The 16,859-nt window shown below is 52.6% G+C and overlaps 1 protein-coding gene across 1 annotated transcript; it reads left to right on the forward strand.

Annotated features, from left to right (window-relative positions):
• The first annotated feature begins 150 nt into the window (after positions 1-150).
• Positions 151-12,893, forward strand: CHIT1 (chitinase 1). The gene is made up of 11 exons (XM_080824433.1): positions 151-242; positions 1,304-1,333; positions 3,866-4,067; positions 4,661-4,717; positions 6,286-6,451; positions 6,685-6,809; positions 7,514-7,637; positions 9,775-9,960; positions 10,271-10,384; positions 11,828-11,954; positions 12,467-12,893. Exons 1-11 carry the CDS (start codon positions 218-220, stop codon positions 12,709-12,711), a joined length of 1,401 nt encoding a protein of 466 aa, XP_080680559.1. The 5' UTR covers positions 151-217; the 3' UTR covers positions 12,712-12,893.
• Positions 12,894-16,859: the final 3,966 nt, after the last annotated feature.

Here is a 16,859-nt window from a genome sequence, read left to right on the forward strand (position 1 = left end):
GGAAACTAGGAATTGCTAAAGGTCATTGTGTTAGGTTTGCCCAATCCATGATATGTGACACCTAGCCCTTCACGCCACACCCCAGCTCCCCTCTCCCGCCTCCGCCACCCCCTGATTTCAACACTCCAGGCTACGGTGGAACGGGGCAGCCCGATAAAAGGAGAGAAGGTCTAGCAAGCCGGTGGCACTGGCTGGAGTCTGATGCCGAGCCAGCACCATGGCACGGTCCATGGCCTGGGCAGGTGAGTGGGCACTGTCTGGGAGAGTGGGCTGGGCACGGGCAGCTGTGAGGAGGTGAGAATGTAGCTATTAGGTGGTTTCTTGGTGCTGTCTGCAAGGAAGCAGGAACATTCAGGAGAACTTCAGAGGGTCATTCCATTCCTGTGGGGTCCCCCTGGGCTCTTTCAATCCAAGAGTCTTTGTACTGCAAGAAAAGGCTTTTCTCAACGGACTGAAATGGACTTTTCCTCCTCCTGTCCTGCAAGCCCAGAGTCAGTGAACACCATGGCAGTGGGTGGTTTTCTCTTTCCATGTTCTTAGGCTTCTGTGTTTGGCCTTTTTCAAGGGATGCCCACTGGCAATGGATTCTTCCCACAAGGATTCATTCAACCCTGTGCTGGTTATCCCACAAGAAAGAGGGCAGCCCGGGAGCCATGACCTTGGGTGTCCTTGCAAGTGTTTGCATAGGTTCTATTAGGATAACAGGAACATCTAAGGTCACCAGAAAGCTGAAATAAATCTTTCTAAAGGAGTCCTGCTGGGCCTGAGGTCTCCAAGGATGCTGGTAATTCAACCAAGCTCTTGTGAGGTGCGGCGGGAAAGCAGCACAAAGTAGGAAACTAGTGGGAGTGAGCAGAGGCACAGAGGCTGCACGGAGAGACAGTGTCTCTGGCCTAGCCCTTCCACACTGGCTCTTAACAGCCCCAGGACAGGTTTTCTGCTTGGTCCAAGAGAGAAACATTCTCTCTGAAACCTCACGAGTCAGGGGTTTTCCTAGAATCTTCCTAAATACACTCTGCTCTCCACTGACGCTCTAGGGAGGAGCAGTCTTCCCTCGAAGAAACTTCCATCAGCTCTGGGGCTAGTCCAGGCCAGGGAGGGGCCCCTGCCATCTGGCCGGGGTGAAGGGATGGACCCAGTGCCCTCCTGGGTCCCTTTTGGACAGAAGTTTGATTCAGAGAAAACCATCCTTTGCCTACCCCTCTCTGACCGCCCCTACCTTCCAGGCTTCAAGAAGCAGACAGGGTCCGGGGAAAATACGAATGACCAGTTAACCTCTGCCTTCTCTTTTGTGCCGCCTTAGGTTTGATGGTTCTGCTGACAATCCAATGGGGTGAGTGGAGTCTTCTTCGTGTTTTGTTGTTTGTTTGATTGTTGTTTGTTTGAAGTAGGCTCCACACCCAGCGTGGAGCCCAACACGGGGCTTGAACTCACAACCCTGAGATCAAGACTTGAGCTGAGATCAAGAGTTGGATGCCCCCTTTTTTTTGGAGGGGGATGGTAAGCGGCACCTTCTTGAGGCTAGCCCTGGGTTCCCTCAGCCCTTTCCCTCTGCTCCCCTCCCCACTCACTCCCCACCCCGACCCCCACCCCACACTGAGAGCTCTCACCAGATTTCCATGGGGCCTCTCCTCCAAAGGTCAGACCCCTGCAGGTGTCCTTGTGCCAGGAACAGGTTCTTGCCGCCTTACCCACTAGCCGAACTGCGTGTCCCTGGGGCCAGCTTCACTGTCAAGCTCTCTCAGGTCTTCCCTGAGGCCCCTTGCTCCAACCTCTGTGCTCTCACAGAGCTGAACACATTTCCCCGTGCGTACGTCAGTGTTGCTAATTATCAGCCTAGATGTCTCCCCGACCAGGCGGTGAGCTACTGGAGGTAAGGTGCCCAGGTCTCACCCAGCTTCATGCCCCAGCCCCTTAGCTCAGCCTGGACAACACACTCACTCCTGTTTCTGTTGGACTGATGGCATATAGGGCTCGGGAGAGCCCAAGGGGACTTCTTCCCATCTCAGACAGGTGAGAGATCTCTGGGGGATGCTCAGCAACTTGGATTCTGGGGTTCCCTTCCCACCCCACTCCTTGTGCGTCAGCGGCTCCAGGAACGCTGGCTCCTCAGACCCTCATCTTGAGGCTGGGCTGTGATGTTAGACAAACGGCTCTCCTCCTCGTCTCACAGGAGGCAACAGCCAGGAGCCACAGAATAAACAAACGTGGGGAAGAAAGGTTGAAGATTTCCCTAAAAGCTTCAGTCCGAGCTACTCTGGACTTATGGTCTGGTGTATGAATTAACAGAGTCTTGTGTGAATGAAGGGTTAATGCATGTAAAGCACTTGGAATAGAGCTTGCTGTCCGCTAGCACTGTTCTGAGTATTTAATATAATATATTTACTCTTTAGTCATACAACAGTCCTTTGAGGTAGAAACCATGATCATTCTCATGGTTTGGAGCAGGAAGCTGAGTAACCTGGCTGGAAGGTGGCAGAGTTGGGATTTCAGCCCAGGCATTAGAATTCCAGAGACCCTGCTTTTAACCACCGCATTTTATTGCCGCTATAGTACAAAAATCCATGCGCGATATTTGATATAACAAGATATGATGTAAGAAGAACCTCCACGCTTCCTCCTAGATAGTCCTAGGATGTGTCGTTCCCTGGGTTAACCCTTCGCTTCGAGGAGTTCACCAGTCCTCCTCCTACATCAGTGCAGGCTACACTTCCAGCCCCCACTGGCAAGTTCTTCTCCTGCATGGCCTCTGGCTAGAGCCGGTGACCCCCAAGGACTCCAACTTCTCTTTCGGGAGCCATCCGTCTGCCCAGGGGAGTCCCAGACAACCCCTCATGCTCTGGGTTTCCACACAGCCTCCTGTAGACACTTTGCACCCACTCATCCCTCGCCTGACCTCTCACTAGCCACTTAGAAGCCAAAGGGGACTGCAGAGAGACCCTGTTGGGGCTAAAGGAAGTCCTAGGGTCTAGACACTGGCCATAGATGTGCTCCAGTACAAACCCATGGTTCTGCCAAGTCCGTGGCATAAAATGTTGGCTTGTGCAAAGCATACCCTCATAGACCACAAGTTCTGGAAGAGACCTCAGAGACCACACAGTCATTTTCCAATGGGGACCCTGGGCCAGAGCTGAAGAGGGAGTCGCCCCAAAATGCATTTCTGACAGATGCAAGAATAAAAAAAATCAGCCTTCTCCCTGTCTGGTTATCTGGTCAACCTAGCATAGCGCTGGCCTCTCTGGGGGCCTTGACTCTAGACCAACCCCCTAGAAACAGGCACACCTCCCGCAAAGTTCCCAAACTTTCTGAGGATTCCAGAAATAAGCTGCCTTTTCCTAGATTAATTTTTTTAAAGCTTTGATTTATTTATTTGACAGAGAGAGACACAGCAAGAGAGGGAACACAAGCAGGGGGAGTGGGAGAGGGAGAAGCAGACTTCCCTCTGAGCAGGGAGCCTGATTTGGGACTTGATCCCAGGACCCTGGGATCATGACCTGAGCCGAAGGCAGCCGCTTAATGACTGAGCCACCCAGGCGCCCTGCCTTTTCCTAGATTAAATAAGCTCTTCATTAGAATCTTATCGGCGATATTAATAAGCCTAGATTCTCTGCAAGAAATAAAACTTTAAAGCAAGACTAAAACATGAATGCAAGCATGTAACTGGGCCCTCTTTCCTGCTACTTCATGTGTTTCCATTTGAACGAAACTTCTGAAGTATTCCATGCTGCATTTTGAAAGTTCTGCCTCCCTGCCTTCAGCCGGTCCAGAGTCGCTGGCAGTATGTAAGTTCTGCCCTGGGCGGAAGGTGCCAGTCCTCAGCGGACCTTTATGACCGCCATTTCTTTCCTTTGTCCCCAACGGCCAGGCTCTGCTGCAAAGCTGGTTTGCTACTTCACCAACTGGGCCCAGTACAGACAGGGGGCCGCTCGCTTCTTACCCAAGGATGTGGACCCAAACCTGTGCACCCACCTCATCTACGCCTTTGCCGGCATGAACAATCACCAGCTCAGTTCTATAGAGTGGAATGACGAGGTGTTATACCAGGAGTTCAACGGGCTGAAGAAGATGTGAGCTTCTCTGGAGGGGGATGGGAAGTAGAGAAGCCAGGTACCTCCTCTCAGAGCCAGAAATCTTCCCCAGCACCGCAGTTAGGCTCTAGACCTGCTGTGTGGTTTTGGGAAAGTCGCAGCACCTCTCTGGGCTTTCCCATGCTTACATGGAAGAGGTAGGCGTAGACAGAGACTCCTTAAGGCCCCTTCTAGTTTAGGTCTACGTGGGCTCTGGGTTGGGAAACTGTTTCCCTCTGCTGGGAATGCAAGCCCTTCTTCCTCCTAAAGTCTATCCATCCTCTAGCTCAAGCATCATCACCACTTTGACAAAGCCTCTTTGTGAATTCACCGTGATCTCTCACTTCTGAGTTCTTTGTGTGTCTATCTCCCCAGCGAGATGGGAGCCCTTGAAGGCAGGAACATGCCTTTTCTTTCTCAATCTAGAGCTCCCCCGATCCGGGCTCTGTGCGTAGGGACTTACACAACTCCCACCCCATCAGTGCCCATCAGGGCACCCACCACCCCTTGCTTTCTCCATCAGCGAGGTGAGCCCCAAGAGCTGGCTAGGTATTAAAATCTGTAAATTCCAGCATTTGTGTTATCTTTCCTAGGAATCCCAAGCTGAAGACACTGCTTGCCATCGGGGGCTGGAACTTCGGCACCCAAAAGTGAGTTGGCCATGGGGACCTGTATGGCAGAGCCACTGGGTGGGGACCTGACTCACTGGCAAGAGAGAGCCCTGGTCAGGGAATCAGACCAGGCTGAAGTGTAATCAGAGCGAGGGGGTCGGGAGGGGAGCCTGGAGTCTGGGGGCTGACCTTCCTTTTGGGCTCTTGGTACCTCCCTGGGAGGGCCGTGGAGGAGGTTTAGCTCCCGAATGTTTGTTACACACCCAGCCTTGCCGGCAGCACAGGAGAGATTCTGACCCCTTTCCAGTTCTCAGTCTCTTCCTCCAAGAAATGGGTCAAGGGAGAATCCTAACTAATCCCAGGGAACGTAGAGTGTCTATATTTTCTGAGCTCTAAAACAGGATATCTCATCTGAGAATTTTTGTTCCACTTCTGGGTGTCAAAGGCCGTCTGTGAGAGCGAGCTTGGCTGCCAAAAATACTGGCATTTCTAGGACCTTTTTGAGGAATTATAGAGATAACGGAGTGAGGTATTTGAACCTAGACGTTTCCTAGAAAGTCCAGGATACAGGGTTCCCAAAGTTCTAAACTATTCTTTCTAAAACTTTTTTTTTTTTAAGATTTTATTTATATATTTGTTAGAGAGAGAGAAAGCACAAGCAGGGGGAGCGGCAGACAGAGGGAGAAGCAGGCTTCCCACTGAGCAAAGAGCCCAATTTTGGGCTCAATCCCAGGACCCCAGGGTCATGACCTGAGCTGAAGGCCGACACTTAACCAACTGAGCCACCCAGACATCCCTTTTCTAAAACTTTCTGGATCATGGGCCCTTTTGAAAACCCGATGAAATTTATGGCCCACCTTCCCCAAATACTGTATATATGCAGATTTTTTACTGGAATAAGGGGTTCTTAGCCTGGGGTCCTGGCACGTGGACCCCACTTCAGAACTAATTAATTTAATTAATTAATTAATTAAATTAATAAATCAATAGAAAACCAGTTAAAATAAGATCAGTCTATAACCTTGAGACACTTCTTAGAGGGATCCTGGGAGTCAGGAGGATGTGGGGAGGGGGCTCCTCGGGTGGCGCGGGATTTCAAGGAGCTCTGGTCTGGTAATAGCACAAGCCTTTTACGTATGTGAGTTTGAAGAAAATGACCATGTGAACCGACCAGGGACAGAGTAGCCGGCTCTTGGGTTGCCCAGATCCTCACTAACCTTGCTGTACGCTCCCCGTTCATTTTAGAAACTGATCTTTCTTCTTTTCTAAACCTCCCTGCTGGGGTGACACCTGGCTCCGATTCAGGATAGGACAGTTCCCTGAGCAGGGACATGGCAGCAGGCTGGTGGAGGGAATTTGGGAGGCAAAGCTCCAGACAAGTCAGTGTGCCCTGGGAAGAGGACACACTTTGGGACTGTCTCTTTTCCAAGGCCAGGCTGATAACTCCACGGCCAACATTGCAGCAGGCATCCGATGCAGCCCTCCCAGCATCCCCCCGGCCCATTGGCCGGCCACCAATATCCAGAGGAGTTTCTTGCTCGAGTCTGAGGGAGAGAGCGGCCCCCTCTCAGCAAGGCAGGCCCACAAAGCCCTTCATCACCCCACAGGTTCACAGATATGGTGGCGACAGCCAGCAACCGTCAGATCTTTGTCAACTCAGCCATTAAGTTTCTGCGCAAACATGGTTTTGATGGCCTTGACCTTGACTGGGAGTACCCAGGAAGCCGGGGGAGCCCTGCCTCAGACAAGCAGCGCTTCACAGCCCTGGTGCAGGTGTGACTGGGCGGGGGGAGGGGGTCACCCCGCTGGCCAGGGGGGCCCAGATTGGTGGCCTCAGGGGACACGTGAGTGCTGCTCTGTCCCCAGGGCCCGCTGTTTTGTGTGTTAGCATAGCACAGACCAGCCCTGCGGTCGGTTTTCAGACTCCCAAAAGGGAACATCTGCTTGGGGCCCCCCGGGACCTATTTGGTCCCTGCCTCTGGGCTCACTCTGAGCTGCCCCTGCAGGACCTGGCCAAAGCCTTCCAACAGGAAGCCCAGACTTCGGGGAAGGAACGCCTTCTTCTGAGCGCAGCCGTCCCAGCCGGGAGAACGAACGTAGATGCCGGATACGAGGTGGACAAAATTGCTCAGTGAGTCTCTGGCATATGGTATGGAACCCGCGCTCTCTGAAGCTGAGCTGCCCCAGGAGGAAAGCAGGTGCTCACCTGCGAGGTGTCATTCTGGGAAAGACCGGCCCCTCCAGCAGTGAACCCAGGAAGGATCTGCTCCCTATGTCTGCTACTCCAGGGTTCCGGTGCTCTCTTTCGGAATCCTTGCCCTTTTCCTTGGAAACTCAGTCTTAACATCAAGTACACTGGGAGGGCAAGCGTGAAGGCCAGAGGACGAGTCGTCTCGATTTCTGCATGCTGACGTGCTGCGTGTGCACCGCATGCCCGTTAGAGACGTGGAATCTCTGACCCTCCCACAGGCCTCCTAAATTAGGGCCTGTGTTCGGATGAGGTTCCCAGGTGATTCGTGGGCACACAAAAATTTGGGCAACACTGAGCTCGATTTCCCTCCAAAATGGTGAAAGCACGAGGTGTCCTGAGCTTGCTGGAGGAAGGATGCCAAAGATGGGAGTTGCTAACCCCACAGTGTGAATGACAATGACCTCAATACTGGGAGCTTGGGGGGAACAAGGCGGTGCTGTCTAATCCCCTCTTACAGACCGGGGGTGACCCTGCACCCCTGCCTCTTACCATGAGGGCCCGTCCTTGGCCCCACAGGGAGGGCAGGAAGGAGCAAGGAGGGGTTGCTCGCTAGCCCCTCACCCTTCTCTCCACACCTCCTGTAGGAACCTGGACTTTCTTAGCCTCATGGCTTATGACTTCCATGGCTCTTTTGAGAAGACCACTGGACACAACAGCCCCCTCTACAAGAGGCAGGGGGAGAGCGGGTCAGCAGCCGAATTGAATGTGGTGAGTGGCTGCAGGGGGAGGCAGGACTCCCCATCCCCAGGCCCTGTCAGGTGGCCTTTTTTTTTTTTAAAGATTTTATTTATTTATTTATTTATTTATTTATTTATTATTTATTTATTTATTTATTTGAGAGAGAGCAGGAGCCTAGGCCAGGTGGTGGTGAGGGACAGAGGGAGAGGGAGAAGCAGTTTCAGGCCCTAATGGAAACAAAAGCAGGATAACCAACAGCGCAGAGTTGCTGGGACTTTCCCTTCCTTTGCTTGTTTCTTTTCTCCTCCTGTGCCAGTGCTGAGGGGAAACCTTACTCCTGTTCTCCTGTTTAAGCATCCTGGCTGATAGTAGACACAGCAAACCAATTTAACGACATCAAACAAAGCAGTGACTCGTTGGGAGGCTGTCTTTGACCTTCAGTGTCCTGCAAAAATGACTTCTCGCTTTCTTCACATGCCCCACCGCATTTCTTTCAAGACCACGGGTAACCTTTCCCTCCTGGTCACTCCGATGGACCTTCTGGAAGGTGCTTTCAGAGGCGGAAGCTTTCCCAAGCTAATAACACAACAGCGGATGTCCAGATGTCCGTCGGGCTTGGGCCTCCTCCTCCCCGACCCCAGCCCCTGGAAAGGGCAGGTTTGGTTTCAGGCTGGGGTGGGTGGAGGCTTCCTGCCCGGCTCACCCTTGTGGAGCAGCCCAGAGAGTTTTTTATAAGCCCACTCTACATTTTTTAAAAGTTAAGAACAACCAAAAAAAAAACAAAAAACAAAAGTTAAGAACAACCGTATTATTTTTCAAAACAAACAAACAAACAACCCTAAATAAAAATGCTTTTTAATTTTGGGGAGCCCATATCCTAGTGTATCAGCTAGGATAGAACATCTTTGACTTCTGGGACTCTTTCACAAATAAGGGACACATCTTTGGGTATTTGAGTCAGGCATCCATAGTTCACACTGAGCCCAGCCCCTGCACCCCCATCTGGAAAACTGTGCGGGTGCCGGGGGATGCCAGCCCAGCCCAGTGGGGAAATACCCAGAGAGGAGAGGCGAGGGCCCGAAGTCCCATCAGCACTGTGCTCTCCCCGCCATGCGCCGTGGATCCACATGGGGGAAGGGAGGCCCTTCTCCTCTTACGAGGAGGCCTTCTGCTCTCTGTACTGTGTGTCCACGACTGCTTCTGGCCACAGAGTGACTTTTCCAAACGTGCACAAAGTGCCATAGAGCTCAGCAGGGGGGCCTGCCCTCTGCCTTCGGAAAGCTCCAGTCTGATCAAAGATAAATCACCTAGACCAGCAGAAAGAAAGAAGTACAGATGCATTTAGTGAGAAGTGTTCCTTCCTTAAGTGCTAGGAGGGGACAGAGTGACAGGAGGACTTGGATTTGAACAGTGTGGCTTCCAGGGGGGAAAAGAGCCTGTAATCCTGACCTGGGGGCGGGGTCTTCCCTATTCATTTATTCCAAATCCTTAGACTGGGTACCTCCGCGTGTCACAGGCGGGGGGTGTCACATCAAGTCATGCGTGAGGGGGAAAGCCCTGGCGGGGACACATGAGCACACCGTGTACTCGTTCGTTCTTCCTGTTGGGAGCATCCCAGTGTCGAGCACTGTTCTAGGCACGAGGGACGTAGAGATAAAGGAGACCGGGTTCCCAGCTCCCGTACTGGGTGGAACTTTAAACGACAATGAGCACAAGCGTGATCACAGCTTCACCTTACTGCGTTTTGCTGGACCTTCTAACTGCGTCATATCTTGCAATTCTTGCAATTTGTATTGTTTCCATGTTATGGACAGGAAGCCGGAGGCTCAGCAAGGTGAAGTAGTGAAGTGGCTGACCCAGGCGGGGATCTCGGCCACTTTGCGCATTGACGCATCCCGAGCATCTAGCCCGGTGCCCGGGGGGGCCATCCCTAAATATTGGCTCTGTGAATGGTTGTCAGACTCCAAAGCTCATGCTTGTCGGCTAGAGTGCCATGCGGCTTCTCTCTCTTTGGGGTCAAAGATCTAAGACAGGACCTAAAGAAGACAGGACAGGCTTGGAACGCTACTAAGGCCTGTGATGTTCCTCTGAAGCTTCTGGCTTTGGACGGCCAGAACCAGGCCAAAGGCAAAGTGAGTTAACCCTGCCCCTCCTCATCCCTCATCAGGACTCCGCCGTGCAGCTGTGGCTACAGAAGGGGACCCCTGCCAACAAACTGATCCTCGGCATGCCCACCTACGGACGCTCCTTCACCCTGGCCTCCCCATCAGACACTGGAGTGGGGGCCCCAACCACGGGGCCTGGAACCCCTGGCCCCTTCACCAGAGAGGGAGGGCTGCTGGCTTACTATGAGGTAGGAGAATCCACAGCCACCCCTCATATGGGGTGGGGTGGTAGGCTGCTGCTTCTCCCATAGTTTCTGAATGAGGATGCTAGGCAAAGCGAATTCTGGCCTGGCGAATTCCATCCCTATCTGTCATCTTGTATCATCGTTAAGCCCCAGTGCCTCATTGAATCCGGGGTTCTAGGTCATTCAATCTAGAACCTCCCAGGTCCTGCAGGTTCCCTCAGACAGGAGTTTTCCACTCTCCGGTCTCCTCTTGGCCAAGGAGACACAGGTCCCTCCTCTCCAGCCTCTCCAGCTCTGCCCTCTGCTCCTACAGGTCTGCTCCTGGAAGGGGGCCACTCAGCACAGAATCGAGGACCAGAAGGTGCCCTATGCATTCCAGGGCAACCAGTGGGTGGGTTTCGATGATGTGCAGAGCTTCAAAACCAAGGTGAGACCCAGCCCTGCTGGGAGGGGGTGGACCTGGGTGGGCCCGAGGCTGTCAACAGCACTGAACGGTAGCATTCGGAACGTCTTCAAAGAGAAGTCTCCTTTAAAATATCTCAACATGTCACAGACCTTCTTGTGATAGGATTTTACATTTTTACCACCTATTGATTAAGAAAAGACGCGATCACAAAAAGTCGCTTTGAGTACCACTCTTGAAAAAATTTGTATGTTATTACATACTTGCATTTGTATTCAACAAAATACAAACTCTACAGAAATATGGAGAGAAGAAATACATACAGTGAGGTATATCCTCTTATTCAGCTCATTGACAATATTTGGTGCATGTTCAAAGTATAGACTTTTTGGTTTACTTATATGACCCACTCCAACCGACTCTTGCTCAATATTGGTGGCTGAAAAAGAGTGCATTTATGTATTTCTTTCTTTTTTTAACATTTTTAAATTTAAATCCAATTGAGTAGCATATAATGTTGGTTTCAGAGGTACAGGTCTGTGATTCATCAGTCTTATACAACACCCAGTGCTCTTTACATCACACACCCCACCCCCAAGGTCTATCACACAGTTACCCCATCCCTCCACCCCTACCCCTGCATTTATGTGTTTCCACGACTCTCTCCCCCATGAGATCGTGACCTCCTATAGAGGCAGCCGCACCTGTTCCTTCTGGACAAGTCACTTCCCTTCCGATGCAGGAAACAGCAGGGCTTCCTAGAGGAAGGGTCCGGAAGAATTGAGCAGGGAGTGTGATCCCGGCTGGAGGAGACAGGAGAAGGGGTCATGGTGGAAGGGTCTTTGAAAAAGTCCGAAAGCAGAGGAGGTGCATGGGCCTCAGACCTGCCCTACCCTCCAGCCCCTGCCTCACACCAGGGCCTTCCCCGACCTCCGGCAGGCTTAGGGGGACAGGGAAGCCCCCTTAAGGGAACACACAACCCTTTCCCGGGGACAAGTTGGGGATCTAATGGGGGAGAGAAGGCCCTCAAGGGAGGACAAAGACCTGAAGATAGGAAATTGATCAGATTTCTGGAGAAGCTTCGTCGTCCCTATGGTAACTGGATTCATCACAACCAGCAGGCAGTGCCCCAAACACAGCTGCACAGCCCAGAAAAGACGGAGATGTTAAAGCTTCCAACCTAGGGAAGTCCACACACCCACTCCTCATACCTCCACCCTCACCCCTACCCCCAGCCATACTCCTGTTGAGATGGGAGGATTTCAGAATGACTTATGCCCAGTGGGGATCAGGTCTCAGTCTCCTGGGCTTCCAGCCTGGGCCTGTGTCCAGAAGCCTGGACCTCTCCTGGCCTGGGGGTGCTGGAAACAAGAGCCCCGTCTCAGTGAGGAAGCCAGAGGAGGGACTCTGGGGAGGCCTGCCCAGGCTGCCCCGGGCTCCACCACCTGCACCTCACTCCCCACACAGGCCAGCTACCTGAAGCAGAAGGGCCTGGGCGGGGCCATGGTCTGGGCGCTGGACATGGACGACTTCGCTGGCTTCTTCTGTAACCAGGGCCACTACCCCCTCATCAAGGCACTGCAGCTGCAGCTGAGTGAGTAAAGACCCGGGGGCAGAGGCAGAATCCGAGGCCAGGGTACCAACACCCCCTCCGTGAGCTGCAGGTCCTGGCTCCTTCTGAGGAAACAACTTTGCCCAGTACTGCAATTTCCCAAATTTCATGCTCTCTGGGGCTAAGGAAACTGTTGAAACCATTCTCTTTCCAGGCTCTTCTTCCCCTTCCTGACTGTGGCAATGCCCTTTGGGGATGTTGGTAACCGGGGCTTCCCTCTGGGAGCCCTCAGCCCAGGAGCCGCAGCTCGCTCCTCTCCTTTTAAAGGGAAAGTTTGTCCTCAGCCTGCAGTGCGAGACCCCCGGTGGCCCTAGCTGGTCTGTGCTATCGATGGCCTCTTGTGCAGGCTGCCCCCACGTGTCCCGCTGAGCAGTGCCGCAGCCGGGGGCATGGCTACTGTCAGGCTGTTCTCCACCTGGGGCACCTGGCCGCTCTCTGCCTGTGGTTTGGGAACACTTGGGGAAGATTTGGCTGAATCTTCCCTCTTTCCCCAGGTCTTCCCTCTGTGCCTTTAGGCACCGTAGAACCTGAAGTCCCCATACCAGGCCAGCCTTCCGAACCTGAGCATGGCCCCAGCCTCAAACAGGACACCTTCTGCCAAGGCAAAGCCGATGGGCTCTACCCTAACCCTCGGGACCGGAGCAGCTTCTACACCTGTGCAGGAGGGAGGCTGTTCCAGCAGAGCTGCCCGCAGAGCCTGGTGTTCAGCTCCTCCTGCAAATGCTGCACATGGAGATGAGCTCCCGAGACCCCTGGAGCCCCAGCCACCAACCAGGCCAGTGCCCAGTGTCACTCCACGGCCTGCCTCCCCAGCTTTCCCGGAGGGGCTGCAATCCCCCAGACCTCTCAGCCTTGCTTCCTTTTGTCCTGGCTCTCCTGGGCTGCCTCTTTTACTTGCAAAATAAATCTGGTTTGCACTCCACTGTCCCAAGTGCTGTGACTTACAGGGCCTCTCTAAGCACCCTGTTGGTTAAAACAGGAGAGGTGGGGAAGCCACGAGGAGAGGGTAGCGTAAGGCACACAGAGGTCTGAGCCGGGTGAGAAGGCTGTCCATTTGGGGTGTGAGAGGCCCCGAGTCACGTCTCACCACATCCCAGCGGGCAGCTCTCGGGACCCAGGTGACCACCAGAGAGCTCTTCCCACCTGCCTCCGCTCTGGTGTCATCCCCAGGATTCACACTAGATGGCAGCAGAGAAGAGAGTTGCTTGGCCCTCGGGACTCCGAGGCACCCATCGGCAGGAAAATGGGATTCCAGGCCCCAGGTAGGTACTGAGCACTCACTTTGAGATGACTCCTCTTTTAAGCCCCTCCTTTGCCTTATGTCTCCTATGGCTCCAATGTGCCGGAAAAGGCAGGGACAGTGATATCCTCATTTCACGGGAATTTAAACCAAAGACTGACTGCCCCCAGGGTCTGAGTGCAGAGCGGAGGCCTCCAGGGGCCAGGATGGGTGGGCAGAGCGCGCACGCCCAGCCCCCAGGATAACTGAGCCATCCGGATGCCCCTGGCAGCTTTGGGCTGAAGCTTGGTCATTCAGTTTAAAGAAAATCTGCACATGACCGAATGGTCCATCCGGCCTTGCACTTGCCACACTGGGTTTTGGGGTTGGACTCAGGCAGGCAGCTGGAGATGGGGACGGGTGGGAGGGAGGACGTGACCTGACCCTTCAGCTGAGTATGGCCAGTCCCAGATCCCTAGAAAAATGCCTTCCCCACTTCTCCACCCTGCCTGTCCTCAGGCCTTCGCAAATCGGGTCTTCTTCAGCCCAGGGCGCCGGTCTGCTCTTGCACACAGTCCCTTCCTTTGAGGTCTCAACTCGAAGGAAATATGGCACATCCGTGCCCGGCAGGATCCTCCTCACTGCTCCGAATGGGGTCTGGGTGGCTGTTTCCTTTTGGGGAGCACGGAGCTGACTTCCGGCTCCGCCACCTCCTAGCTGTGTGACTTTAGGCGGAGAAACGGAAGCCCGTGGACTCATCCGGCAGGTGGGGTTAACCCCTCCTCTTCGTGATGCACACTCACGCCTTCCCTTCCTCCTCCTTTCTCTGTCCTTTCTTTACCTTCTGGAGGCTGGATAAGTCAAGAATTTAGCGGAGAGGGGCACCTGGGTGGCTAAATTGGTTAAGTATACAGAGTCCTGATTTCAGCTCAGGTCATGACCTCAGGGTTGTGAGATCGAGCCACGCATTGGGCTCCACGCTCAGTGGGGAGTCTGCCTTTCTCCTTCTCCCTTTGCCCCTCCCCCTCTCTCTAAAAATAAATACATCTCTAAAAAATATAATTTATCGGAGAGTCTCCTTTTGGCAAAATGAGCTCTTGCATGGGTGTCCAAAGCCCAAGACCCCCTAAATACACAGTATTGCCTTGGTACTAGCTTTATCCCCGGGACAGTATTAACCACAGCCTCTCTCTGGTCTTCTCCAAATCCATGGTCCCTGTGTCAGCTCAGGCCAGTGCCACCTGTCACCAGTCTTCGTGCTGGTCTCCCTGCTTACAGTCCCTCCCCTATCCTGGCCAACCACCACACAGCCACCAGATCGATCTTTCTAAATTTTGGATCTAATCCCAACCCTCTCTGTGCTTAGTAACTGCCAGCAGCTTCCGCTGGCTGGAGAGCGGAGTCTCCATCATCAGCACAGAGTCCAAACCCTTTATCAGGCCCCAGCTTCGTCTCCTGGTCTCACTTCCTTTCATTCCACCCTAGGGTTGTGGTCAGACCCCCAGACGCCAGCATTTACCTCAGCCATGCCAGCTTCTCACAAGAATCCCCCAGATGTCTGCCATTACCCCCATGAGGTTGAGCCCCGCCCCCAAAGCGAATACTATTTAAAACAAAAAATTTTTAAAGATTTATTTATTTATTTTAGAGGAGAGGATGGATGGGTGGTGGGGGGGGAAGGAGAGAGAGAGAGAATCTCAAGCAGACTCCCCGCTGAGCAGGGAGCCCGATGGGGGGTCTCGATCTCAGGACCCTGAGATCATGACCAGAGCCAAAATCAAGAGTCGGTCGCTTAGCTGAATGGGCCACCCAGCAAATACTACCTTTTAAACTAAACTTTTTCCTTGTCCATCAGCCTGCCCCACCAGCCCCCCACACTTACTCATAGACCAGGTGACGCACCCCTGTGTGGAGCCGGCCGTTGAGTCAGGTGCGAATGCTGCTTGGAATATTGGTGGAGTGAGCTTTGAGCAATACCGTTTGAAAGGAAATTTTTGTATCACTCATGTTTGGGTGACATCACTCATGAATAATATCTGGCCACTCTCCTAACAGGGATGACCACTGAGCCCTATAAAGGACAGGTCCTCTGGCCTTCTCTCCAAGCACATTCATAACATTCACCACCATGACTAATACACGTGCCGGAACCCCACACAAATACTTAACCCCCATCCCTTCTCCCAACCAGGACCCAGCTCTCCTGGTGGGCCCAAAGCCCCTGCGCCCCCACCCGCACCCACTTCCAGATGTGCTACACCCTACCTAAGCAGTGAGAGCTGAAACTCTATTGTTTTTATTTTGCTTTAATTATGAAATCTGCCACATAGACAAAAGGGTGTTTAAAACATGTATGTTCCGTATGTCCCATGAGTCCATCACCCAGGTGAGGAAACACAAAAAAATTTTTTAAAGGTTTTATTTATTTATTCGACAGAGAGAGAGATCACAAGTAGGCAGAGAGGCAGGCAGAGAGAGAGGGGGAAGCAGGCTCCCTGCTGAGCAGAGAGCCCAAGGTGGGGCTCCATCCCAGGACCCTGAGATCATGACCTGAGCCGAAGACAGCGACTTAATCCACTGAGCCACCCAGGCGCCCCAAGGAAACACAATATTACCAGTACTTTCCAAGCTCCTGATGCGCCCCTCCCTAATTCTACACCCCTCTAGCTAGATTTTGGTTGTTCGGTCCCTCATTTTCTTATTTACTGACTGTGTGTATATTCCTAAACAAGATATTGTTTGGTCTAGACCGTCTTTGCTCTTACATGTGTAGAAACATACAGTGTGGGCTTGCTGTGGCTCACTTCTCTTCACTTAGCTGGAACTCGCTCCTTTTCACTGCTGTATAGTATTCCACCATGTGCCTAAACCATGACTTAAACATTCTGTGGTCAGTAGGCATCGGTAGTGTTTCCACTTTGGGGTTCATGTGGACAACACTGCTATGAGTACCTCTGAACATGTCCGTTGGTACATATGTATAGAATTTGGGGTACGTGTAAGGTCAACTTCACTAGGTGTGGGCAGATATTTTCCCACAGTGGATGTACAACCCTTCCCTACCACTGCAGAGTTCCTAGTGCACCCCACCCTCACCATTCCTACCCTCTCTCTATGCCAATCTGAGAGGTGTAAAATGGCATCTCACTTTGGTTTAAACTCCCATTGCCTTAATTATTTATTAATTTAGTATCTTTCTATGTCGGCAAGCTATCTGTGTTTGTTCTTTTGTGAACAATCTATTGTGTCATTTGCCCATGTTCTTGTTGTGTGGTTTGTCTCTTTCTTGTTGAAATGTAGGGGTTCTTTACATATGCCAAACCCAGACCCTTGATAGTTACAGGTTTGACTGTACCTTTTCCCGGCTTGAGGTTTGGCTTTTCATTCTTATTGTTTAATGTAGTTAAATTCACCAAACTTATCCTTTATGGTTTGTGCTTCCCGCATCTTGTTTAAGAAATCTTCTTCTAGGGGTGTCTGGCTGGCTCAGTCAGAAGAGCGTGTGATTCTCAGGGCGCCTGGGTGGCTCAGTGGGTTAAGCCTCTGCCTTCGGCTCAGGTTATGATCTCAGGGTCCTGGGATCGAGCCCCGCATCGGGCTCTCTGCTCAGTGGGGAGCCTGCTTCCCCCTCCATCTCTCTGCCTGCCTCTCTGCCTTGTGATCTCTGT

The sequence above is a fragment of the Martes martes genome (genome assembly GCF_963455335.1).
Source record: "Martes martes genome assembly, chromosome: 15".
Lineage (NCBI taxonomy): Eukaryota > Metazoa > Chordata > Mammalia > Carnivora > Mustelidae > Martes > Martes martes.